The 27,162-nt window shown below is 25.1% G+C and overlaps 1 protein-coding gene across 1 annotated transcript; it reads right to left on the bottom strand.

Annotated features, from left to right (window-relative positions):
- Positions 1 to 4,348: 4,348 nt before the first annotated feature.
- On the bottom strand, positions 4,349 to 27,069 carry LOC129957187 (intraflagellar transport protein 74 homolog). The gene is made up of 9 exons (XM_056069383.1): positions 26,977 to 27,069; positions 24,383 to 24,931; positions 22,919 to 23,073; positions 20,704 to 20,824; positions 17,020 to 17,145; positions 14,100 to 14,437; positions 11,774 to 11,861; positions 9,695 to 9,880; positions 4,349 to 6,209 (listed from the first exon to the last, which is right to left on the bottom strand). The coding sequence occupies exons 2-9, from the start codon at positions 24,920 to 24,922 to the stop codon at positions 5,967 to 5,969; spliced, it is 1,797 nt and encodes a 598-aa protein (XP_055925358.1). The 5' UTR covers positions 24,923 to 24,931; positions 26,977 to 27,069; the 3' UTR covers positions 4,349 to 5,966.
- Between the last annotated feature and the right edge of the window lie 93 nt (positions 27,070 to 27,162).

Raw genomic sequence — 27,162 nt, 5'->3', positions numbered from 1 at the left:
ATATATTTTTTCTATACGGTAAAAATAGTAAAAAGAGAAAAAAATGTACATAATTTCTTACGATTTACAGTTGAATTGAAGTACAAATAGTTCTATAGATAAAAATCACATCACATCGTTTCAATAAATAAAAATCTTTATTCAACAGGAAATATAGATTCAACATAAAATAATATACTACCAACAATCAATTAAATGAATGAATATTATGTTAAAATAGCATTTTTTTAAACAAAAATCAGGGACAATAAATAACGATTTACATCTTACTAGCAATGAAGATTCGTCAATTGAGGAAAGAGGAAATGCAAACGATAAGTAACTTTTAAGACTTAAACATACACATCTAAAAGAGTATTTTTCACTGATAATTAATTAAAATGAACTAATATTAGTATAAATAACTATATTCAATATCCTTCCAATGTAAATCATGGCGAAAGATTTTTATTTCATAAAGAACGCCACTTAGCAAGCATAAAATCTTTAATGTTTCGTTCTTCAGAATGAAACCTTAACTTACGTTTCGAGATATTTCTGTTATTCTGTGAAAGAAAACAGGGCTTAGTGTTGAATTCTACGCTTCAAAACGGGCAACCGAGGAATTAGGAACTTTATGACATATTATGTGCTCTATTTTAATAAGCTGATCGATTTAGATTTCTCTTTCAATTTCAATAAATTATTATTGATTAGTTTTAAGCTTTATTTTCATTTCTGTAACTTTGTGGAATGCATGATTTTATTTATTTCATTTCCTGACTTCTTGGCGTCCACTTTTATACCAACAACATTATAAGCAGATATCTGATGCTTATAAAAGCTGTAATAAATAAATAAAAGAAATTAAATAGATAGTAATGTAATCAATTATATTTGAAAAAGTGTTATTATAATCATAATATACTTAATGCATAGAACTTATATTTTATTTTATTATTAATTATGTTAGAACCATCTTTGCAACAATGTACTACGTTTTTCAGATAATACTGCTAGAATCATAGCTATGGCTTACAAAATATTGCATTTTAATGAGACAGAACAACTAGAATATAAGCTCTTAGATAAAAATCAAAAGATCTAATGTACATAAATACAATACAGTTTCAATATTTTTTTTCTATAATTTCCACAAAAATGTCTATTAATTATTAGATATAATCTGAAAAAAAAAATAACCATTAACATATAAAGTTTTGTTGATTCAAATATATATACAATATTAATAAAACCTTAAAGCATTCAGATTTAGAGAAAATTCAAGTACTATAAAAAAAATGCAGACAAATTCAAATCAACTAATAAATTATATTTATAGCTTTTATTCTCTTAAACATTATGCTCACCAATAGGAAATTAAAATTAACTGGAAAAGAGTGTTATTATTTTATGTTTTCCTAATATATTAGTTTTTATTATTCCATTTCTTTCACATTTTTACTAGATATCTGTTTTGTGACTCTATATGAAATATAAAATGGAAAAAAAACAAAAAAAAAACTAATTTTTACAACTTAATATCAAAAGATATACAAAGGCACAGCATCTATGTTTTTGATTTTCAATTATCAGAATATCATTTAAAATCGTTTCTTATTAAACTCCTTCAGAATTCATAGTGAAATTTTTAAAATCTTATTAATGGAAATAATTTAAACTGCGTCAAAAAAAAAAAAAGTCACACGGTGCCATATCAGATAAATACGAAGCTCGTAAAGCCGAATTTGATGACTTTTTTAAATCAAAAATTCATTAATAATGATGGCATTGTGAAAAGATGCATTACCGTTTTCCTATCCATGCATTATTTCTCTTATAGTTTTTATTGTTTTAGAACATTTTCCAAATAGGAATTACTTCAATAATGCCTCTAATTGTTAAATGAAAATACCTGAGTGCCAATTCTCTGATCTAATCGTCATGTTGATAAGATGAAATTGATGGTCTTCTAGAACTTGATATATTTTATGATATAGTTTTGGTTTTTTTAAAACATTTTATTTCACACAAACACTCCTGTTTTCGATAGACAGTTGTCTTCGAAAGCACTTCGCAACATTTCAAATATTTTCCTGGCAAGAAAAATTTAATATATATTTTTTACTTAATTACATTCGCCATTTTAGGTAACTGACAAAATTAAAATCCCTATCTTATTTAAAATGAAGTTATTTTCAGACGATAAAACGAAATGAATTCCGGCCTGTTGCCAGAAGTTTATAAAAATCGTAAAAACATGTTACAAGACTATATCCACTATAGCTCTATTCTGAATCAAGCATTTCGGATATTTATTGATGGCAATAGCAAAATGATAATGCTGCACACATAGATAGCATTTAATTCATGCATTATATCTGTAAATAATATAAATGCAATTAACAAATAGTATATATTATATAAAAACTGAAATATTATAAACAAAAACTTTCTGTCAAATTAGTGTACAATATTGTATGTTTTATCAATGTCCTTGAAAAGCTTGTATTTACATTTAAAAAATACAATACAAAATTCTATTTCAAATAGGCATTTTGTCAGATGCACCTGGAAAATAACTCAATCCAAAGAATAGTGAATAACCTATTCTTTCTTTCTTTTGAAATAAAAGCAAGTTTTCAAAAGAAAAAAAGGAGAGAATTTCAATAGTATTGAAATGTTAATTTTATATATAACCATAATTTTCACATACAATTTCTATTGTTAAATTAAAAATAACATGCATACAATGATAATAGTTCCCATTTGATATAAAAATACATTTATTTTTTCTTGTTTTAAAAAATAACAAATCTTAACTCATAAAAGAGCATTTAAAATAAGGTAAAAAGAGAGAAATATTAAAATAATGGACGGATTTTTAACAAGAATATATTTAATCTTCTTTTTCTACTATATAGAGCATACAGAAATGAAGGGACGGATTCTGTGCTCAAAGTTAATCAATATTTTTCTATATCTAAAAATATTTAGGCTGTCTACGTTAAAAGTATCCAATTCTATTAAAGAAAATATTTTTGTAGGATCTTTCTAAGTTACTTATGAATACAGATTACTTATGTACTTTTGTAACATCTGTTATTTACATTATAAGCAACATTAGAAGTTTTGTAGATGACAGTAGATCAATTACCATTTGAACAAGTGTTCAGTATCTTTAATGTTAATTAAATCTGCTACAACAGATATGCAGTTACAAATACTCTAAATTACAAGTATCTTGCTGGCACAAAATGTTTTTTTAATGATATCACTACAGATAGGACCATCTTAAAAATAGTACTAATAGAGTTACAGTAATAGGGTGTCCCATTAAAACTATAATCAGGAATTTGAGCATCTGTGGTTCATTTGAAATAACGAATAATAATAATTAAATAATTAATAAATAAAGTTTCATAAGACATGATTAAATCTATGAATACTGAAAGGCCCAAACATCTGTTTAATGAAATTACAGCCAGACAACCAGAGACTCCAAGATATCATTGCTAAATTCCTCCCCAGCCCTTTTGTAAAATGTGATAGATTGAATACCTAAGGAATGTCCTTTATTCATTGAAGACACCCGTTCAAGTGGATTTAGGGGTCAGGGAGATTTTCTGAGAACGCTTAAATGATGTCCGAGTATGCATTTGCTTAGTAGTCTTCAGCTTAATAAGATTCTCTTATGTATATTAACCTCTTAAGGAACCGGGCTATTATTGCAGCTTTTGAGAGAAAAGGGTAGGAAATTTTTCTTATTTTTGAAAGAGAAATTCAGGTCAACAGTATTTTGAGGTCCTGGTCTTAGAGATGGAAAGTTTAATATTATATTATTAAAAAAATTTTTTAAAAAGATGAAGAATTTTTATTCTATTATACGTGTTTTTTCAATAAAAAAAATGCAGTAATTATATTATTCAGCCTAATTAATAAAACATGCATAAACAGCTGCATTTTATTTAACATAGCTGTCTTCATTAACTAGCTCATTCTCCCAGTTTTCAAGACATTAAATATTAACGTGCAATGTATATACTTTTTTTAGATTCACCTTATAAAATGATAAGACAGAAAAATGAAAATCATGAATTTAATTGAATGTTAAAACAATTTAACAGCAGCAACTTAAAAAGTGTATATATTACAAAATAAAAACGGAAGAGAAAATTCCACTTTGGAATTAATGTCAAAAGAAAATATAATTTTAACATTAGCAAAGATGCACAGTTATATATTTTGATAGATAAGTTTAAATATAATAATTTCAAAATATTGTAACAAAGTGTATATTACAGATAAAATATTCACTAAGAGTAAATAAAACATTATACAGAAATAAAATTAATACCATTAAATTTTTTTTCTTAATTTTAAGATTATGCAAAAAACTATTTTTGTGAGATTATAGTTCTGGTACATATGGTCATCAATTTCCATAGATAAATCATATCAATTATCCATCTGGTAATAGTTAAGCCTATTTTTGCATTCGATTTACCTTTGCTTGACACTCCCTTATTTATTTATTTATTTTGCATCTGAATTTCTCCAAGTGAAAAGAGTTTCCAGAGAACTCTATTCAAAACATTTCAACTAACACTTTGCAGTTTCATTAATTAATGAAACATTGAACTAAATGAAGTTATAAAAAATGTTCAATGAAGCAGTCTGAAATGTTCATGTAGTGATTTGTTTACATTTGACAGTTGCCACTGAACAATAATAAAATCGATTTCTGTGCACATATATTAATATTTTATACATAGATTCTTACTTATTTAAAATTATAACTAAATTAGCTTTTTCTGTACAATATTAAAATAAAATGAGTAAGTATTTAGTAACTTTTATTATATAAAGTATAGTAAACTTTTAGTCAGTATTAACAATTTTCTAGTTACAACCTAGTTAGCTCTAGTCAGATAGTCATGTTTATATTGCACTCAACATAAAACAACTGTCGATAGATCAAATGTATAAAATGGAAGGATTTTTTTTTTAATTGCTGCCATTCTTATTAACAGGTTAATACTTTCATAACTAATCACATATGGTTCCTTCCACATAGAGGATTGTTTTTGGCTACCCAAAAATTTTGCTAATAGATGAAAATACATACATAAATGCAGTGATATATCCATTAATATAAAGGCAACACTATACTGGGATGTCATTAAATTAGTTGGAAATAAGGTCTATAAGTATTTGAAATAGTGTTAAATTTGATAAATCTTATTACATACAAATTCGTTGCAGAGCTAAATTTATTTTAATAAACTCATCTTTTAGCTTTAAATGATAAATAAATGTTCATTCTGCAAATTAATTTTATATTACTAAGTAACATTAGAACTTCCATTTTCATGTAACTATTTCCTCAATTATTTTTTCTAGAATTTTATTCTCAGTTCACAGTTCAAATCTTTGAAGACTTTCTAACATTTCTTACAATTGCGTAATTCATATTCCAGATGAAAGTAGTAATGCAACTGGGAACCAACAACCATTATATGAGGATTTGAAATTTAATGTTGAAAATTATATCTAAATACTTAAAACCAACCAATCAACTGCAATCTGTTGCATAACAGACTTCTTAAAATTCTAATGCTTCATTTTGCAAAATTAACTACAGAATCAATTTAAGCAAAAATTGATTATCAAAGCAATTTTGGTAAAATGAAGCATTATAATTTCTTGTTGCTCAAAAGTGACTTTTAAAATTGTTTCCTTATTATATTAATATATGTGTATTTTACAGATGTATATGCATTTTTTATAAATGCAACCAAAATTATCAAAGAATTAAAAAAAAAAAACTATTTTACAATAAAAAAAAATGTAAGTATATAATATTGATAAAATATTACTGCAAGTGGGAGCATGAAATCTTAAACTAATTAACACTAATGCCGCTGCATGTGCGATTACATATATATCCTAATAAAATAAATAATATTGAACAACAAACAAAATGATCATCGTTGCAGTAGAGGTTCCTGCAACATCTCATTCAAGAGGGTCAGGGTTTCTTTAGCAAAACTTTTGCTTTTAGAATAATCTGTTTGTGCTCTTTTAGAAGCTACAAACTCTTGCATGGAGAAATTATTCTGCTCTAAATGTTGCCATCGACGCTCCAGATTGCAGAGTTGTGTGTAAGTTTCGTTATCATTCAATTTGTTCTTCAGTGTTTCATAAGCAACATTTAATTCTCCAACAACCTATAAAATAATTATACATTATTTAAGAATTAGGAAGGAAGAAAATTTTTTAAAAGGAAGTAACTTTACATGATGTTTTACAAAACCGAACTTACAAGACAATGTTGAAAAAAATTTTAGGAAAAAAAAAAAAATGAATATTTTTGTTCACGAAACAAACAGTCTTTTTCTATCTTCAACAGAACAAAACATATACTTTGTGATTCTACTTCAATGATTATAAAAATGTAACATTCATTTTTATACTGTTTATATATAATATTAAAAATATTCCATTTTGTTATCACTTTTTTTTAATTTAATTCAATCATAGAAAGTTAATTATTGGTTTTAGATATTTTTCAGATAAAAAGAAAGCCTACATTTTAGCTTCGTGCAGTATGGCTTTTGCCATTTTTTATAAATAATTAAACCATTAATAATGCTTGGCAACAAAATCACTTTGAACACATTTACAGTTGAAGTTGTGATATATGTGAAATTTCATCATAATTTAAAGCAGATGAACATGATTAATTCACACAGAAACATATTTATGAATCACAATTTTACTAATGAAGATCCTGAAATATTTTTATATATAATCGTAATTTTTGTAGTTGAAGGAAATAAAAAAAAAATGTAACATAAAGAAATAGTAAATGAATAAATATTACAGTAAAATTTTTATCATATTTAAAAATAAAATATTATTGTTAATACTATATTTATGCATTATAAGAAATAACATAAACTATGAAAATCTTTTGAAGATAATAGAATGTAATATATTTTTTTCTGTATCTACTATTTGCATATAATAGAAAAGATTCACTTCTACTTGACCCATAACCATATTTCACCATTTTTAAAAAATTTACTTAACTTAAAATGTATATTACAGCTTATTACAATATATTATAATAGCATTGATAATAGATTTGTAAAATAGAAAAGTTTATTTCATATAAGATAAATCATTCATAAAACCTTGTGTCAACAAATTCTTCATAGGATTAAAATTATGAGAAATTAAATATAATAATCATCATTCACAAGCAGTGCTTTTCGATGTTTTTTTTTCTTTTTCCTTTAAAATATGAATTCATTCTAATGGAAATAGTTGCTATAAATGAAAAAGAAGAATAACTTGTTACTCAATTTTCCTCTGCTATATAGGAATTTTCATAAGCTATGTACTAACCTTATGCTTTGATTTCTCTTCCAACAGAGATGTTGCTTAACAACGGCAAGTTTCTTTGTTTATATTGCAGTGAAATTGCAGTTTTTCAAAACAGAATGCACTTAATCAATAAAAAAATATTGTTTACAGCTAGGAATGTTGGAGTTGCAGATGTAATTACAATCACACTTTAATTTTTTTCTCAAAAACATTTTTGCCTCTTTTGCATAGTAATACTCTTGTTTCAAATAGGTAAATAAAGTTGAAACAAAGAAATGACATAAACAAATTTTTAATATGATTTTTACACAGAAAATTCAGTCTTAGTTCAAAAAATTTTTTTCCTTACATTTCTACAAAAAATGTAATAACATGCAATATTATCATAGTGGCAGCGCTTCGCCCTCCCAATGCACAAGTCCAAGGTTCGATCCTCGGGCTGGGCAAGGTCAACTCAGCCTTTCATCCCTTCAGTGGGTCGATAAACTGAGGGTCAAGTTCTAAACCCTGGGGGTTCCGCATTAGGCTGACACCTAACTGGGACATATGCCTTGCACCCCAGGGCCTTCGGTTAAGAAAGCAGATATGGGCACTGTATGTCTTGGCCACATGGGCTGTCGTGCCACTGAGTTTAATTCTTATGCAATATTATATTTATGCATCAATTAAAAATGGATCTTTTACATTGTATGCAAGTAGTACATATAGAGAAAAATATATTACACTCTGTCATCCTCAAAATATTTTCATAGTTTATGTCACTTACAATGTTTAGGTATAAGATAATATTAATAAGATTTTATTATTAAATATACTAATAAAATTTTTAGTATTATATTTATTCACTCACTCTTTTCTTAATTTTTTAAAAATAATTTTCTTTTAATTCTCTTAATTGTATAAATTAGGGTTACATATTTTTTTAATATTTCAAATCCTTTATAAGTATAATTGCGATTCATAAATATGTTTATCTATATTAAGTAATAATAAAATTTTGAATACAGGTCACAACTTAAACCACAAATAATTTCAAAATGACTGTGCTTTTCAAATATTACTAAGGGCTTAATTATATAAAAAAATAATCTCTGTTATTAAAAAAATAGCAAATGTCATACTACAAGAAGATAAAGTTCTGGCTTTCTTTTTATCTGAAAAAATAATAATAATAATAATAATCTAAAATCTATAATTGACTTTCAATAATTGAATTGAATAAAAACATTTTAAAATGTTTCAATTTAATGAAATACTTACAATTATTTTTCATACAATTATTTTCTAAATGCAGAGGGAAAAATCTAAATACTAAAGGAGGAAAAAATATCTTGTAGAAAAACAAAAAAATAGTTAAAATTCTAACTTCATGTTTAACAAGATGAATTTCAATATGCAGTTAATTGATACATTCATGCAAAAGGAAACCAACAATGAAACACAAGGTGCAAGGTATAAGTGATTTTGCAAAATATGATAGAAAAATTCTAATGCATTTTTTTTTTTTTTTTTTTTTTTTTTTTTAGAATTATATCAGTTATGAATAATTTGTGATGCAATGGACTGCAAAAGCTCGTTTTTTCTTGGTGAGCTAAAAATTATTTCTATGATTATTATGACATATTAAAAATATTTTTGATTGATAAGAGAATTTTTTTCCATAAAAATGTATAGTAACTCAAACAGATAAAGTCCAAGCATTCTGCACATTTTTATAAATTATGAATCTATGGAAACTTTCAATAAATTATAATATAATATAAATTAAAAAATGGCTAGAAATATGATGTTCAATACTTATATTTTGAGTAGTCAAAGAAAAAAAGATTATATCAGTTTGAAAAAAATATATATATTTTTGGATCTACACTGAATTGAATAAGAACTGGTAATAATTTTGATTTAAAATAAAAGTATCCGCACATAAATTAAACACAAGTAAAGCCTATGTTGTAATGTAAGATGATGTGAATGCAACTATGAACTATTAATCAGGAATCTTTACAAATTCTTGCAAGTAGAATGAATGCATTTCTTTCATTTGAAACATGAAGAACAGCAAAGAGGAACAGGGAAAAAAAAAGCTTTTATGAAATACATTTGATAATTTTCTGAAACTACACATACTCAGTTATAATTTTTAATATAAACTTAAAACCAAAACATTTTTTATTGGTTCTTGATTCCAAAATTCTATCTATTTGTTCTCATATCTCATTTTTATCAAAAGAAAATCAAAAATGCACAGATTGAACAGGAAATTCTTTTTGAAGGAAATCAAACTATTCAATGTACTCAATAAATAATTTAGAACTAATTTTACCTGTTTTGTACAATCTTTTTGCCTTCTTAAAATTTTTTCCTCCTCTATTAATTTATTTCTCTTTTCTTCTGCAGCAGTTTTTAAGGAATCGAGATCAGAATAAACCACAATTTCCTTTTCCATTGTTGTAATTTTTTGCTGGAGTGTTTCTAATTCTTGTTGAATTTTTGTCTCTAACTGTTCGATCTACAAATTAAGGTTTCCTTTAGAACTGACAATATATTAGCAAACATTATAAGAGGGAGTACAGCTATTCATAATAAATAATAAATAAATAAAACAATGCAACTAAATATTAACTTTAAGTGTTATCTTTTACTTTTAATTTCCTCTTTTCTTAAAGCAAAATTATACTAAAAGCAACTATAATATCCCCCCCCTCTTAAAAAATACAGGAAATATAATAAAGTTTTATATGAATAAATTTGAATGCAATTTTAATCAAATGCATGACTGAATAAGCCACAATTAGTAAATTGTATGTCAAAAGTTAAGCAAATTACAAAAGAACCATGTTTTCTGATACCATTTATAATATTCTTATGAGAGATATATCTTATATTAAATTTTTTATGGTATTTTCTAAAAATAGAATTGTGATTATTTATTTCTGGCCAAAGCATAAGAATGGGAAAGAGAGATTTTTATTTTCTTTAAGTTTATAATTATCTTACTTTAATCAGTGATAGTAGCATTGTAGCTAATAATCCAGGACTGGTGATATTGTTAAATTATATTTAGTTTCTAATATTATTTAAGGATAGTAATACTTTATTAATTCATTGAACCGTTGTCTTTTTATTACTATTTGTCCTACTTATTTGCTGAGTCAATCTTTATTGAAAATAAGTCATAAACATGTTATTTCAAATTAATAAAGTAAAAATTTAAATTTCAGTAGTAAAAATTCAAGAATACTATTAATGAATACTGAAAAACTTTTCAAGTAAAATATCTTTTAAATGCTTTTCATTGTTGTAAATAATAAACCATTTCAGTAGTATCTTAATATTATCTAAAATACTCTGGGCTTAATTACGTTAATATCTGATGTTATTGATCCCTATTAGCACTAATCATCCCAGCAATATTAAAAAATATATTGAATTAATAGAGTTTATTACCATATGCTAAAAAACTATAGCATAGATAGTAGATCAAAGAACAATAGTCTTTTTAAACTGGAAGAATATGGCAGTGTTTGATAAGCATATAATATGGGAACATTTCAGGCTTGCTTTTGTTTATAACTGCTTATTACTATTTATTAATGCACAGTATTTTCAGACTGAATTGCTGTTATTGGTGTAGATTCTTTAGAATGAAATAAGTTCTATATAGAACTGAAAATAAAATTATTATTTTGATTATTTTTTATAATAGTAGACAATCAAAACTTAAGACAAATTTAAATTTGATATTCACCACTTAACCATTAAACTGATTTACCTATACATAACAAGCATTGAAGTATAGAAACACATAAAATTTTATAATCAGTTTAAATTTTTATGCAAGAAATAAGCCATTTATAAATGCTGTTACCTAATCTAATACTGAGAATTCAGCAGAATCTAAGTTTAATAAAAAAAATATAGTTTGTTCCTAAAATAGAGAATATCATGTAATTGAACAGTAAAAAACAGTTAAATAATTAACCATGAATTTCATTTAAAAAGGAATTTTCAAAATCATTGTATAGATATGTAAAGAATGCTTATCAACTTTATAATCAAATCAAGCACTTACAAAAAGGTACACTGAAATATTAGAAATTTTTTCAATCAAATATATTTCTTACTTTTCATATTGAAATAACTGATAATTTTCCGCAATTCTTCCATTTTGTTTTTAAAAAATAATGTACTATTGTAATATATTTCCAAAAATAATGTTCTATTGTAATGCATTACCGAATAAAATGCTTGTAATAATTTACTAGCAATATTAAATGATTTGGTGTCTAATTAACTCATTTCAGAAAGCATAAACATATCTACAGACAATACAAAGCAAATAAATTTTATTAGGTAAAAATTTCTATAATTGACTTGAGAAAATAATTTTGCAACATTTTACCTTAGTAAGATCCATAGCAAGTTTCTTTTGCTCATTACTTAAAGTCATTACAGTCATTCTGGATTTTTCCATTTCTCCTTCTTTAAATCTGAAAACAGAACATATTATTGAAATTTTCATTATTGATAATTAAAATATATGAATTTGATTCACGGTTATATGTATAATAAAAAAAAACCTTAAGAATATCTAATGCTGTAATTTGGTTTAAACTATCAAGAAAAAACTATCAGTAGCAATATTATTAATAAAATTTTTTTGCAACATTACATTTATTTCTAAAAAAAAAAAAAGAAATTAATGCTTATGGTTAAGTATTAAAACTACTGAATTAATGCAATAAACAAAGAAGGTATTCTATTTATGTTTACTTTAATTTTCATGATTGAATGAGTTTAATAATAACAATAAATAATTAACTTTTCCAGTAATTCTAATTTCATATAACATTTTTAATAAATAAACATGTATATAATATGTCATAAAATAGAAAATTTAAAAAATAATTTAAAGATGAAACTCAAGTGTCCAAATGGAAATATCGCTCATCTTCAAAAAAATCTATTTTATAAAAATTATGTCTTAGACAAAAACTATAAACAATTAAACTTTTAAACATTATGTATACTAAATGTGCTATTATCAGAAATTCAAATTTGTCATACTTTTTAAAATGAAAAAAAATAATATATATATACTGCAAAATTGTGAACACACAATAAACCTTCAAATTATTTTTTGAAATAATCATTTCATTTCACGTAACATAAGAGAGATAAAATGATGATATAAATATATATATTCCTATTAGATAATGGATATAAAAAGTTTTCATATTTAATTAAGTAAGCATAATTTAGTACAGAAAAACAAACTAATGTAGGAATTTTGAATATTTCAATATATACAGTTTAATATTTTAATATAACAGTAAATGCAGTAGAAGTATTGAATATAAAAGTATTGGTACAAGGAATATAGCTGGAATTCAAGAACTGTTATTTTCTTAGATCTAGAAATTTTGTATTTATTAAGCACACACACTGATTACCATCCTAATTCTTTGTTTTAGAGCAAATAAATCTTTTACAGGCTGCCAATAGATACTAAATACAACATATTAAAACAGAATGAAGGACAATGATGATGTAGATGACAAAATTTCTTTGAAATATTATTTATTATAATGAAAGAGAAAAATATATATGGAGTCCTAGGATCAGAAAAATCTCATAAGTTTAGATATTAGATATAATATCAATTAGATTCAATATCTGAATAACAGCTAAGTAGTTTACTAAAATTTCTTATCTTCAACATTTGTTAATATGCATACTAACTTTGTTTTGATACTTGATGTATTAAGTGAAATCCTATTATCTGCAGCAAAATACATTCCTCATCATATTTAATCTCATTTATGAACAGAATATTATAGACACAGCAATGTCTAAAGAGTCAATTTCTTTCACATACTCACAACTTCAAAAAATAACAGATTTCCAATAAAGCAGATGCTGAGGACCTCAGCTAGATACGTTAAACGATGTTACCTTTAAGTTATATTAAAGAATTTTAATTTCTAAATAAATAAAAAATTAGAAAAAATATAAATTTTATAAATGATAAAATATTACGAAATATATGATATTAACACTATTAAATATACTGATCATTCTCCTCAAATTTTTTGTTATATTTACTTATTTATAATAGCATCTACAAACTGTTGAAACATATATAATATATATGTGTTGCATACACATATATATTATATATGTGTATGCAACACATATATGAATCATAGTAAATTAATAAATAAATAAAAACATAAATATTCACAAAATTACTAAAATAAGAAATTAGCCTAAATTATTGTGTGTATTAAGTTAAAGATGTTGAAATGTGCAATGAAATTGAGCAGTTTATTAAAAAAGGGCTCCATAATGTGTTGCATTGCATACTTCTTAAAATACTGAATTGTATCAAACACAAACATCAAAAGTTAAAATAAATATGATTAATTAAACAATAAAGGAATAAACTTATACTAAAAGTACTTGCAATATTAAAATATTGCAGAATTATAGCATAAAGTTCATTGATCTCAAAAATGATAACATTTGATTCCAAAATCACAACATACGTGTTTAAGCAGAAATGTGTCATAACTGCATAATGTTCACAAGTAATTGCAATTATATTGCATCCTATAGTTTTTTTACTAAAGTTTTGGTATGTGATCACTATTACTCTGGATATAAAAAAATTAAACTGAGTATGAGTAAATGTTTTAGATATAATGAAGAGGAATAAAAAGGCTTACTGCAAATCATCTTTAAGAAGAGCTAACTCCTGAGGAGTAGGTATGTGATGAAAATGGCCAATATTCCTGCTCAGTTTTTCTAGTAATGCAACAATGGTACTTTCAAGTAGACTTTTCTTCTCCAAAGCTGTGCTTTGATTTTCATCAAATGTCAACAGGAAAGAATCCATTGTCTCTTCTCTCTTTTTTAATTCTCTGTATTTACTTGCTCTTTCTCCTTGATGATCTTCAATTTCAAGGTCAATCTGCTCTAATTCTGTTTTTATTCGGCTGATCTGCTCTCGAATTTCTGAAGATTGCCTTTCTATGCTGGTAATTTCAGTGTTGTGTTCTTTGACCTAAAAATGAAGATATCATAATTCAATTATAAATAATTGGATACAAAATATACATTTCGTAATAAACATAAATAATAAAAGTACACCAAATACATTCTCAAATGTACAGAAATTATTGTTATTATAATTAACATAACTGAAAATACCCAGCAAATACAAATATGAATTCAAAATTTAAACACAATTAAGTACTAAGCAATAAATCCTACGATTAGGTTTATAAAGACATTCAAAAAGTTTTAATAAGCATTCCAAGGACCAGATTAGCTCAACATACATCTTATGTTAACAAGGTATACATTATTAATAAAATAGTTTGTCCTGTTGGGGTCTGAAATGACTACTTTAAAAGAAGAAGAAATGCTAAGAATTGAAATGCTAAGAAGAATGCTATGCAAAAGTATAAAATGTCCATAGGAAGGATGAAAATATCAATATGGATGTGATGAATATCATTCATACTTTTTTTTATTATTATTTAGTATTCTATTCATTGTCTATTACTTTTCAACTTACATTTTTTTGATCAGCACTAATCATACATATTTATTTGCATATATTTACAATTTACATACATAAAATAATATTTATGGTTTAAAGTTTCATAGATATCTTTTGTATGCTATTTTTCTAACATAATTGATTACACTGAATTTCTTGACTATATTCATTTGCTGTGATGGTTAGTTCTTTAGAAGGTAGAATACTATTTCAGAATGTCTATATTAAATTCAATCAATTACATTGACAATTTTTCTTTATACAAATTTTTGCAAACTTTTTAATAAATATTCTAATAATCTTTTTAAGATGAAATGTCTACAACTTTCCTACTCATAATTGGTTAATGAATTTTCTTATTTGAGGCTTATATTGTTTTGCGAAGTGTAAATATTTATTGGAGCATTTATTTCATGTGTGTGGAGTACATTTTTCCCCCATTTGTGTATATCTTGTGTATAATTATTTTGTCATGCAATACTTAGGGAGCTTTTTCTGTAAGTGTTCACATATAAATTAATAAATAAAATATTTAAAAATAGAACTTTATTAGAGATTTCTTCTTTCTATGACATTATGAGTCCCTATATCAAGCTCATTGTTATTTTGATACTTAAATGGAGCTAAAAATAACTCTGAATAATACAATTACAGACACCTACAAATTTACAGATTGAGTCTTAAATTTTGTTCAAAGAAATTTTTTTACTTATTCTTAGAAAAAATTATAAACATTACAAATTATATAATTATTTATTCAAGTTTTTAGAGTTACTAAAGTTGAAAACTTAAATGATAAAAGAGATCTCTCTAAAAGAAATTTTGTTATTGAATGCAAGCTGACTTAATAAACAGGGAACACAAAAAAACATTAATTTTTGAATAATAGTTTCATGTATTTACAATCTAACAAAACAAGGATAGCAGGGTTTTTTCCATCAAATAAATGAGTAAAAACTTAAAGGGATATTCTTTTTCCATCTATTATTTACAGCAGCTTTAGTTATAATGCATACATCAACATCAGAGGTGTATGAAAATTGCCTTGGTAAATTTGAAAATTAAATAAACTATGAAAAATAAAAAAGATGAGTCATGTATTATATTTTAAAGATACATCCACATTTTTTTGTTTAATTCTTTGCTTATAAATTTAAATAAAATTGATAATTTAAATAACTCTAATAGTAAAACAAATTTATTTTACAATGTCAATGTTTCATTTTGTTCAATAAATAAAAATAGAATAAAAATGAAACAGTAAACAGAAATAAGATCATTTTTGATGAGTAGGAATACAGACATTGTCATGACATAAAAGAAACAAAACTTTGTACTAAACTTTTTTCTCAAATTTTATAGAATATTGCAGTTACAAAGATATTCATGTAATAAATATGATTTTCTTTTATGTTTTTAAAAAAATATACATACATAAAATACACATACTATAATTTATTTGAGATTTTAAGAGCTTTTGAGGAAATATATAAAACAAAATTTTGTGAAAAGAGAGGTTAAAATTTTTTTAAATATAAAATTTGCCAAAACAATTTTTAAAATGTAATTTTTATGCTCCTATGATGGAAAATTATGACACTAAATATAGAATTAAAATAAAATAAAAACTAATTTAAAATAACTTTTAAAAGACCAGAACTAAGATAAAATTTGATTCACTGAAAGAATGAGAAATAAAATTAGATACGAAATAACAATAAATTAACTCTCATAATGCATTGATATGCAAGCAATATATAATATTAATAACTTTCAAAAATATTTTTAGTTATAATGAAAGAGATCAGCAAATTAAAGCTCTCAGAAAGTAAATTTTTAAATTCATTTTAATTTTCGATTTTGTTTAAAGAAAGTTAAAAAATTAAAATAAAGCCAAAATTTGTGTTACTTGACATAGTTTTGAAAAGTATAATAATTCATCAGCTACTAATGTAATACAAGTGCAATACCTTATTAACTACAGCAGTACTCAAACCAATTTTAGCTGTTGCAGTGTTAAAGAACTACTTTGGTAGACAGCAAAAAGAAAAAAGAAAAATTGTAAAATAAAGAGAAATTACTTGTTGCACCAGGCTTTCACGTTCTTGTGCCGGAGTTCCCTTGGTTTTTTCTTCTAATATGAGAGCATCTCGTTTCTCTTCTACTTCTCTTAGTTTATTATACAGATTAGAAGCTTCTTGTTTAATCTTAATGAAATTTAAGAAAGAAAAAAATAATTAAAATAATGAATGTAAAATTCACAAAGTATATGCTTTTCAAATATTAAATGACATGACTAGAAGGAACACGCAATTCATAATACGCAAGATATGAGAAAGCAATCTATATACCTATCATGGAAAACCAACTGAAATATAGTTCCAACATGAAAGTAATTCATTTTAGAGTCAATTAAACATACAGAGTTTTACAGATACTAAGTATGGATCAAATTAAATCTAATTTTATGTAAATCCAAAATAATCAATAACAAAGAAGGTTTATTTAATGCATACATAAGCTATTTCTCTAACATACATGTATCTACATATATTTGTATGTATAATAATTTCTCATTAATTTATTATCAAAAATGATTTCTAATCATTCAAACCTCAGCTTTGCTATAACTTCAAAGTTGTGTGGGCTATTCTTTTTATCATTTAATTAAAAGACCATGTCACCAAATTTTTTTCATAAACTATATAAGCTCAAAATATTTTCTCACAATCATTCTTTTCTGCTTTAGCTTTTGTAATCAGTATCTTGAGCCACAATTCTGGCATGGTTTGGAGAAAGAAATCTTGAGAAAAGCTAAAAGCTGAGTTATTTCCTTGAAATTATAAAGAATAAAAATAATTAAAGAACTCTCTGTTTGTTTCTGCAAATCATGTTTTTACATACATACATATTACATACATCACACACCCATATACAACACCCCCTTAATTAATTTATTTTTTAATTAAAGGACATTGGTGAAGTTTAATACTTTCTTTTTGATGCTTAGCATCTCTTCACTGATACCATTTTTCCTATTTTAAGCAATATTTTGGAGATAAGTAAATTCAAATTTGGAAATTATTCCATATGCCAATTTTGGAGCATCTCCAAATCTTTTTAGCAAACTTTTGTAAGATTCATTCCTAATTTAATAGAATTTTCTTCTTTAAATCCTTCTTGATTAAAAAAATATAGCTAAAATAGTAGCAGAATCTTAATTGAATGGTAAATATTAAATCATTATTGGAGCTAAAATATCCAATGTCACTGATGGGAAAAATGGTACATCCATGCAAAGTGACTAATAATCAGACATTATCAAATGTCATGCTTTGCTATTACTGTGTATATGAAAAATTTAAAACTTTAAAATACAAATCTTTTGTAGAAATTTTGAACACACAAAAATTTTTACTGGCTGGCAGGTTTTACAGTTTTGATGTATATAGTTAAATAATATATTTATGAAAATATTTATCAATACAAATGGAAATGGAAAAATTAAAATTAATTTAAATAATAAATGAAATGCTTCCTATAAGCAGATATTTTTTGAAACTGACATTATTTCATCAGCAATCAGGAAGCAGTTAAATACTGCTACTCCAAAAATTTGCTAAACCTTTAATATGTCATCTCTCGTTAATTTAAAAGGAGGCAAAAGGACAGGATATAAAAAATAATAATTTTCCGGTTAGATCTTGTAATTATATAGTCTCTAATTTCACTAATAATAGCAAGTGAAGAAAACATAAAAATAATTTTTTTTAAAATATCTATTTTATAAAAATTAAAATTTACAGTCAAATTAAAATTATAACTTTACAATTACTCTAATTTTATAATTTGAGCTCCCCATGGTCACAGCATACATTTATCCTGTTTTCTAATTAATGTGTGGTTCTTAAAAAAATTGTAATTATCAAAAATATACAAGAAACATTTATAAAATGCTTCTTTGTTATCAACTTTTTTTATATTTTCTTAAATAAAATACATATTGTAGTGATTTTTTTATATAGACATGCATAGCTTATAGGAGAAAATATCATAAGAATGAAAAAGAAAAAAAAACATATTAAGGAATTTAAAAGATGTAATAACATTTATTTATGACATCAATGTAACATCAAAATTTCAGTTCAAGAAATGTTTTAAAAATTATATGTATTCATGCAAATCATTAATTAATTACAGGAATTTTTGCTTTGCATCCTAATTCAAGAAAAAATAGAAATAATATTCTAAGAACACACACACAAAAAAAGAATCACATGTAAAAACTTCAGCAAATAAAATAGTTAACTTTCCAAAAAAAAAAAAAAAAAAAAACACTTGATTCACAAATTTTATAATTGATTACTCCAGACAAATTATTTTTTTATCAGAAGGAAACATGCTTGTGAACATTTATGTAGCAACTAAAATGAATAATTTTTCTCTTGCTTTATTTTTTCATTAGTTTAATTTATTTCATTGAAATTCACATCCCATTTCTTAGTAACTTTGGACAAGCATTTTGAATTATGGTAAGTGATTTTGGTTTATGGGAGTGTCTACTCACATCTGAATCTATTACCATTCAGTTTTTATAAAGAACAGATGAAATTTTCAAAAAATAAATGCAATGAAACAAAAAAGTTTAATATAATTTTTGCGATTATGTATAAAATTAAATTTAACTACATAAATAAAACTCACAAATTGTTTACAAACACTAGAACTTCAAATAGATGCATAGATTTCACTCAAACAGTGATAACATAAGTTATGAAGCATGAAGAAGGATTTTACTTTTGGAGGCTCCAAAATAATTAATGAAACTGTTAATTTTTTATTAGTTAAAATCTATGTTTCCATACATAGAACCAATTAATTTAACTTTAGTCCAATCCATCTATAATAATCTATTAAAACATATTGTTTATTTGCCCATGAAATAACATTCGCAGTACAAATTAAATTTTGTATCATTCTATAAATATTATCAATAAATTTGGAAAAACTACATTTTAGCAATTTTTAAAAATTGCTTGTTATTGTCTATAATTCTTTTCTAAAATGATATGAGATTTCAAACTGGGTGGTGCAAATAAAAATTTGATTCTTTCTTTTATTCTTGGCTTTCAATAATGGAAGAAAATGATGCATGGACGACAAATAATGACAATTTTTCATAAAAGATATTTTTTTTTTAAAATTTTGAAATGGTATAAGAATTAGCTTTGAGCAATTATAACAAAATTTGATAGAAAACTGAGTTCCTTTGGTATTCCTAGCCTTGCACAGAAGATATTGAGTGTCAGATGAAACTACTTGCTATTTTGTTTATTTGGTTAAAAACAGTGAAGGAAACTTGATAAAGCACAATTCTTTCTTTTTCTCACATACTTTTTTGGGAGACCCACATTGTCTCATGTGTAAGGGGCCTATTTGCTATTGGTCAAGCTGGCAACCTGACTAGTCCACAACTGGACAAAATTGTCATATGAAATGGCATCGTATATCAACACTTCCAAGTTACACCAGCAGGAGGATGTTTGATTCCAATAGATTAACTATGAATAAGGCTTGTGCATATTGCAAATGTTTGGCGACATTAGATCTCAAATTCGTATCTCTTCTGTACCAAAATCATAACTCAGAAATCACATATGTATTTTTGAATCAGACTATGAACAATGACTAAATATGAATAACACAAATAAATTATGAAAATGTTTAATTGGTTCAATTTTTATTATAAAAGAAATTAGTTAAACCTGTGACATCGAAAGTTCTTCTTCCAAAGACATTTTTTGAGTCAGAAGCAAATCCAAATCTTGTTGGAGTTTTTCTAGAGCTCTCTGAAGATTATTGTCTGTTTTTTTCAGTTCATTGTATCTGAAAAACACACAGACTTTTCAATTTAATTATTTTCATTTGGAAATAAAAGTAATTATCACAACTAATTCTAAATAGCAGAATAATGCTTTTTAGAAATAATTTATTATTCAGAAACATGTTACTGAATAATAAAGTGCTATAAACATATTGCACTTCTGAAAATTACATTCAAAACTTGCAATCTACAAAGTCAAAGGAAATAACCATTGATTACAATAATACATTAGATGTTGCAATATTTTGAAAATGTATATCAAATAATTATAAGATGAGAAAAAAACTTTAAATTTTGATTTTTATATCATAAAGCATTTGAATTAATGTTTATTATATATTAATGCTTATAGTTTAATATTAATGTTTCATTATACATTAATATGTAATCCATTTTTGCCAGTTAATAATGTTACAATTAAATACTTCAAAATAAAACATTTTATAACAAAAATATAACAAATTTAAAACCATATATTTAAATCATTATTATTTTTTATTTTTAAAAATGGATATATGAAATTAAATTCAGATGTCTATTTATTAATAAATTCAATTGAATTAAAAGATTAAAAATACAAATATGAAATGGAAAAAATTGATTTTAATAAAGCATAATTAAGTCATTCATGATCTTTGAAATACAAGAAAGTATTCAGCATACTACTGCAAATAAGCAAAAAGTTCCTTAATTACTATTTTGCATATGTATATTTTTATAAAAATAATTTTTCTAAACATACTTTTAAATTAAGTTTCTGTAAGCATACATATTTTTCAAAAGCAAAAAACTACAATACCAATATGTAAGTTTTTACAATAATTTTGGAAGAATAATTAACTTAAAGCTATTCTCAATATTACATTCACACATTTAAAAATTTAAAAACTAAAACTGCATTTCAAATATTGATAAATATTTAGTAAATTTCACTTATTTTAATTAATAAAAATTGAAAGTTTATATATATATATATATATATATATATGTAACAAATTCGAATCCTGTTGGCTTTTTAATATGTAATATTATTTGTTGTGAAGCATGATGCACTTTGAAGACAATGAGGATACTTTTAATTTCGTGACGTCGTTTTATTTCATTTTGAAGAAGCAAGCATATGTACAGCGATGAGCACACAGAGCGACACAGAAACGGAATGAGGGAAGAGCTCTTGGACATTTTATCCCTGGTCTTATATAACCTATGATTTTGATAGGGAAAATACTTCTTTACAGTGCTAATGTATTATGGGACTTCGATAGGGATTTTCATTACAGGCGCGGAGAAGGTAGGGGAAACACAGGGAGATATTAAAAAAGAATTTGCTTGATCAGCGGTATGTTATCTCTTCACGCGTAGTGTGGGAAAGTTAGATTTTAGCTGATTCAACAATTTAACAAAGCTTCTCTTGAATTAATTAAGTAGAGACAGTGGAATTGGATCACGAAATAAGAGAATATTTTAGAATGAAGTTACTATGGGCTAAATTAAGATAAAATCTTGAAAATTAATTAAATTGAAATTAGAGTTAAAATATCATTACATATATATATATATATATATATATATATATATATTTATATATTATAGAATAATGTGTCTATTCTTCTGTGAAAGAAGTAGAATAATCAATTCTATTCCTTTCCACCTGAAACAAAATTATCGAAGTATGTGTGTTTTCTACACAAAATTAATATACAAATAAAAATATATTTTTGTAGTATAGTTGAATAGAAAAAATTTCAGGGCTTGTTAATATTTACAGACCCTTAGTTTTATCATCAAGAAAATGAGAAATATTTCCAAAATGGTTAATGCATATGAAACTTGGTGAAGCAGTCTGAAAATTGCCAAGAAAAACAGGGCTCTACATATCCACAGTTACCAAAATTTCTATTATTATTATTATTATTATGACTATATCCATTCTGGCATTCATTTTTTTAATCTATCTTTCACTTACTAAAAATAAATTGAAATTTATACAATACATAATAAATTATTGAAAAATTCATTTGTAGTTATATTTTTTGCTTGCATATTTATAGAAATACTTATGTAACATTCCTTTTTGGAAAATATAAAGCACTCACTGCTGTCTTAACTCAGGAGACATTGTAGATGTCAGGTTTTCTGCAACATATCGTTCTTGTGTAATCTCTGCTTCAAGCTGAGCTAATTGAGCTTCTCGCTCCTGTCTCTGTTCAAATAAACTGTCAATGACAACAGTTTCATTTTCATTTTGGGCCTAAAAAAAGATGGGGAAAAAAAACAATAACTAAATAACTAGTGAAACAACTTCCAAGAAAATCAAGAATTATAAAAAATAATAACGGAAAATGAACACATATGAAATGGGATAAAATGCTTTATGTTAAAGTTATTGGCTTTATTTACACAGAGTTTGTTGAATATAAAAGTTCTACAAAAGATTTAAATGCTCAATAAAGCAATAAATTATGAATTTCAAAAACAATATATCTCAAAAGATAGTTAATAGTATGAAATATATTCACATGAATGGGACAGAGTAATAACTCTAAACAGTTCATTGATTTTTATCGCACATCTAAAATAGTTATAGAAAATTGGCATTGAAGCTGCTGAAATTTTGGCAATGTTTAATTTCTATTAAATCTCTCATGCTCAATTTTAACAACCACAATTCCCTGAAAAAAATTTTATAAATTCCAAATTATTATATACATTAAAGATGCAATATTTTAATAGCCTTACATTTGTTCTATTTATTGTGTATATGAACTTTCTTAATAGAATCATATTTATATCATCATCATGCTTTTAAAAGTGTAGCTGTTCATTTCAAACCTTTATAGAACTGTAACTTCACTTTTTTACCCTGCATATAAATGCATAGACATTAAGCACAATCTTTATTCCTTTGCTTTTTATAATGTCAAAAAATAATATGATTTTCACCATTTATATTTCATTGCAACATTGAAATAAAATTTGAAATATAATATAAAAAATAATTTTAAAAACTGTCAAAATTCATAAATAAAATCCCTAAATCGAAAACAAGTATAGTTTTAAAAAAACCCAATTTTTTGATAAAATTTTCATAAGTTACAGTGTAAAAATGGAAAGATCTTGCTTAATATTTAAATAAACAAAATTTTTAAAAATTGTTTCAAGGTACACATATTTAACCTAAAATCAGCTTTGGATCAAGCAAACTGGCCTGCACAGTGTTAACACACATCCTCTTTTGTTGTTAGTAGAGATACAAAGAAAATTTATATAGTGGGTTATCTTAAACGTTTCAAAATTACAAATTTACTAATTATTTTAAATATTGTATATTAAAAAGTAAAATATGAAAATAAATTTAAATTTGATATTAGACAGATAATAGTAAAAATGATACCAAAAATCAGAATCTTATGATCAAACAAAATCACTGCTCTTGGCAGATATTTGGTGGTTTCTAAGTTTATATAAAAGTTACATTTTTTACCAAATATATGTTTAATTAGAGGGTCTGTTACTCTAATTTAAAGTTAAATTTGAAATTCTAAAAAATAAATTCTTACTTTCAAATCTCTATATTCTTGTTGTACATCAGACATTTCTGCATCAGTATTTAATTTATCAACAAGCAAATTATAATCTGCCAATTGTCCCTGCAAATTTTTCAGTTCTAATGCTTGTGCTTCAGCTCTTTTCTCATATGTGAGGTATGTAGATTGCTCTTTTGTCAACAAATCTGTTTCCTTAGTTAGGCGTGCAATTTCTGCAGTAAGTTCATTAACTTTACTTCGAAGTAATCCCATGAAATAGGACTTATCTTGTACTTGTCTGCGAGGTGTTCGAACTCCAGTTTTGGGAGTGACAAGACCTTGCTGAGACATTGGGCGGTCTACAACATTTATATGTGACAAAACACCAACACCTTGAGCAAAACCACTTCGAGTTCCAGGTCGATTACTAGATGCAGTTATTAACCGACTTGCTGTTCCAGGAATGCCAGAACGACTAGGTAAAGCCAAATTACTAGGTTGTCGAACAGAAGACATTGGTCTCAGACCCGAACCTGGTCTGTTGCCAGCAGAAGTTGGTGGTCGCCCATCCATGACTATTTTCTGAAAAATTTAAAAATAAATTAAATACTCTTATTACATTAGTCAGATGCCACTAAACATCAAGAATGTAGGAATTCATTAATTATTTCAAAGATGATTTTATGATGAAAATTATTTCTAAGATTTGACACATTTTTGATGAGGATCTTGATAAAGGAAAAGGACCAATAATCTTCATCAATAAGAGAAAAAATTTCCATTAACAAAAGTTCACATTTCTTTAATAATGTACTAGACAATCAGTCTTATAACTTAGACCAAATCAACTTACAAAATGTTACATTTCAACAGTAACAGGCTATATATTAATTTGTAATGCCCAAATGAATCAAAGCTTTTTGCTCTATTTCTTATGCACACACTGTTTTGGTATTTACAGATAAATAATAATTTTATATTATAATTTTTTTAAAATTACCATTGTTAATAATATAATTAAATGAGATTTAATTACATGCTAATATTTCCGGATTTAGCCTACTTACAGTTATTACCTTAGGAACTATTTCCTTTGGCTTCAGTCTTCACTGTCTTAACAGTAGTTTTCATAGAATAACTTTATTATCACATCAAAAAATTAGAAATTAATTACTGGGAACTTATAGTTAATATTTGTGTGAGTTGTATGAGCAAAATTTTCAAGAATATTCAATTTCATTTGGTTCAGATTTCAATTTCTAGTTTAAAACATTATAGTATAATAATGTTTTGAATTTCAATTTATCTATCTTCAATTTATAATTAAAATTTACTCCTTTAATAATATAAAAGTGTGAATACACATACAAAAATATATTTAATGTCTTTACAATGCATGTAGATACAATGCAGTAATTGAAACAATGAAAAGTATTATAAAAAACACCTAAAAATATTTTTAATTATTAAAATAAGAGAAAATTTGAAGATGAAAAATATAATTAATATAAATGAGAAAGTTATTTGTTTGAGCTTAAATAAGGTATAAAAATGATTTTCACAATAACATGCTTCAAAGCATTTAATTAGTAACATTCAAATTATAATTAATTTTTTAAATACAAATTTTGAAAAATTCTTTTGCAATGAATGCCTACTACCAAGAAGTAACAACATATCAAATTTGGTAGCTTTTTTTCCCAACAATATAAAATATATAGTGTTTTGAATCATTTTCCATCAGGCATATTACATGATACAGTTTACAAATATCATGCCAGCTTATAAGTATATAATTATTTAAAATCTCCTAATCAGCTGTAAATATGTGAATAATTACAAAAGTTAGAATAATATGCAATTTAATTAATAGTAATGTTAATATGGGTCAGCGTCCTGGCATAGTGGTAGCGCATCTTCCCCGTGATCTGGGTGTCCCGGGTTCAGGCATGGTTGTTCTTCGTCTGCGTTCTTTCTGTGAGGTGTCTGAATGTGCCCCCTGTAAAAAGGGGTTGTGCAAGCGAATGTGCGAGTTTCATCTTCATATGAGCAAGAAGTCAGACTTCTGCCCCTTGGGTGCTCAGGGGTCTTTACTCTCAGAAGCTACTGCACCCCCTTTCTGTGGTGATGCGGACACAACATCATCCTCAATCATATAATGTAAGGATAAGCCTTGTAATTTACTGAAATTTTAATGTGGATGAGATTGCACATTGGTTCACTCATTGCCCAAACCTGTAGCATTTGCACATCTTGTTCAGTAAAAACTGAATATTTTAAATAATCATACTGATTAAGAAAATATCATTAATCTTTAATTTTTAAAACAAAAAAAATCTCAGATCAAATAACATAACATTCATAAACAATTAGTTTAAAAAATAAACATAATACAACAAGCACAAATTTTACAACATACATCCATGTTTTATCCACCTTTTTTTAAAAAAATATATATACAAGATTTCATTAAATCCTTTACTATCACTGAGGTTTTATTCAATTATACTCTAAAAAAGACCTGGAAATAAATTATTATTATTAAAACAGTCAGCAAGGCATTCTGTGAAAGGTTAAAAGTTTTTCGTAATTCACTAGAATTGCAGTAGGAAATAAAATAGAATTACCTTTTTAATTGTTAATCACGTTACTTCATTCGAAAATCTTTGGTTACCATGGAAACAAATATCAGTTTTTCCTGCCCTATTGCTTTTTCATTTCACTTCTATGAATTTTATAAAATAATCCAATTCCCATGAAAAGAAAAAAAGAGTCCTTTTATATTAAGTTTTAAAAGCATATTGTACGACATT

This window comes from Argiope bruennichi, chromosome 11, assembly GCF_947563725.1.
Source record: "Argiope bruennichi chromosome 11, qqArgBrue1.1, whole genome shotgun sequence".
Taxonomy (NCBI): domain Eukaryota; kingdom Metazoa; phylum Arthropoda; class Arachnida; order Araneae; family Araneidae; genus Argiope; species Argiope bruennichi.
This window is presented reverse-complemented; position numbering and strand designations above follow the sequence as displayed.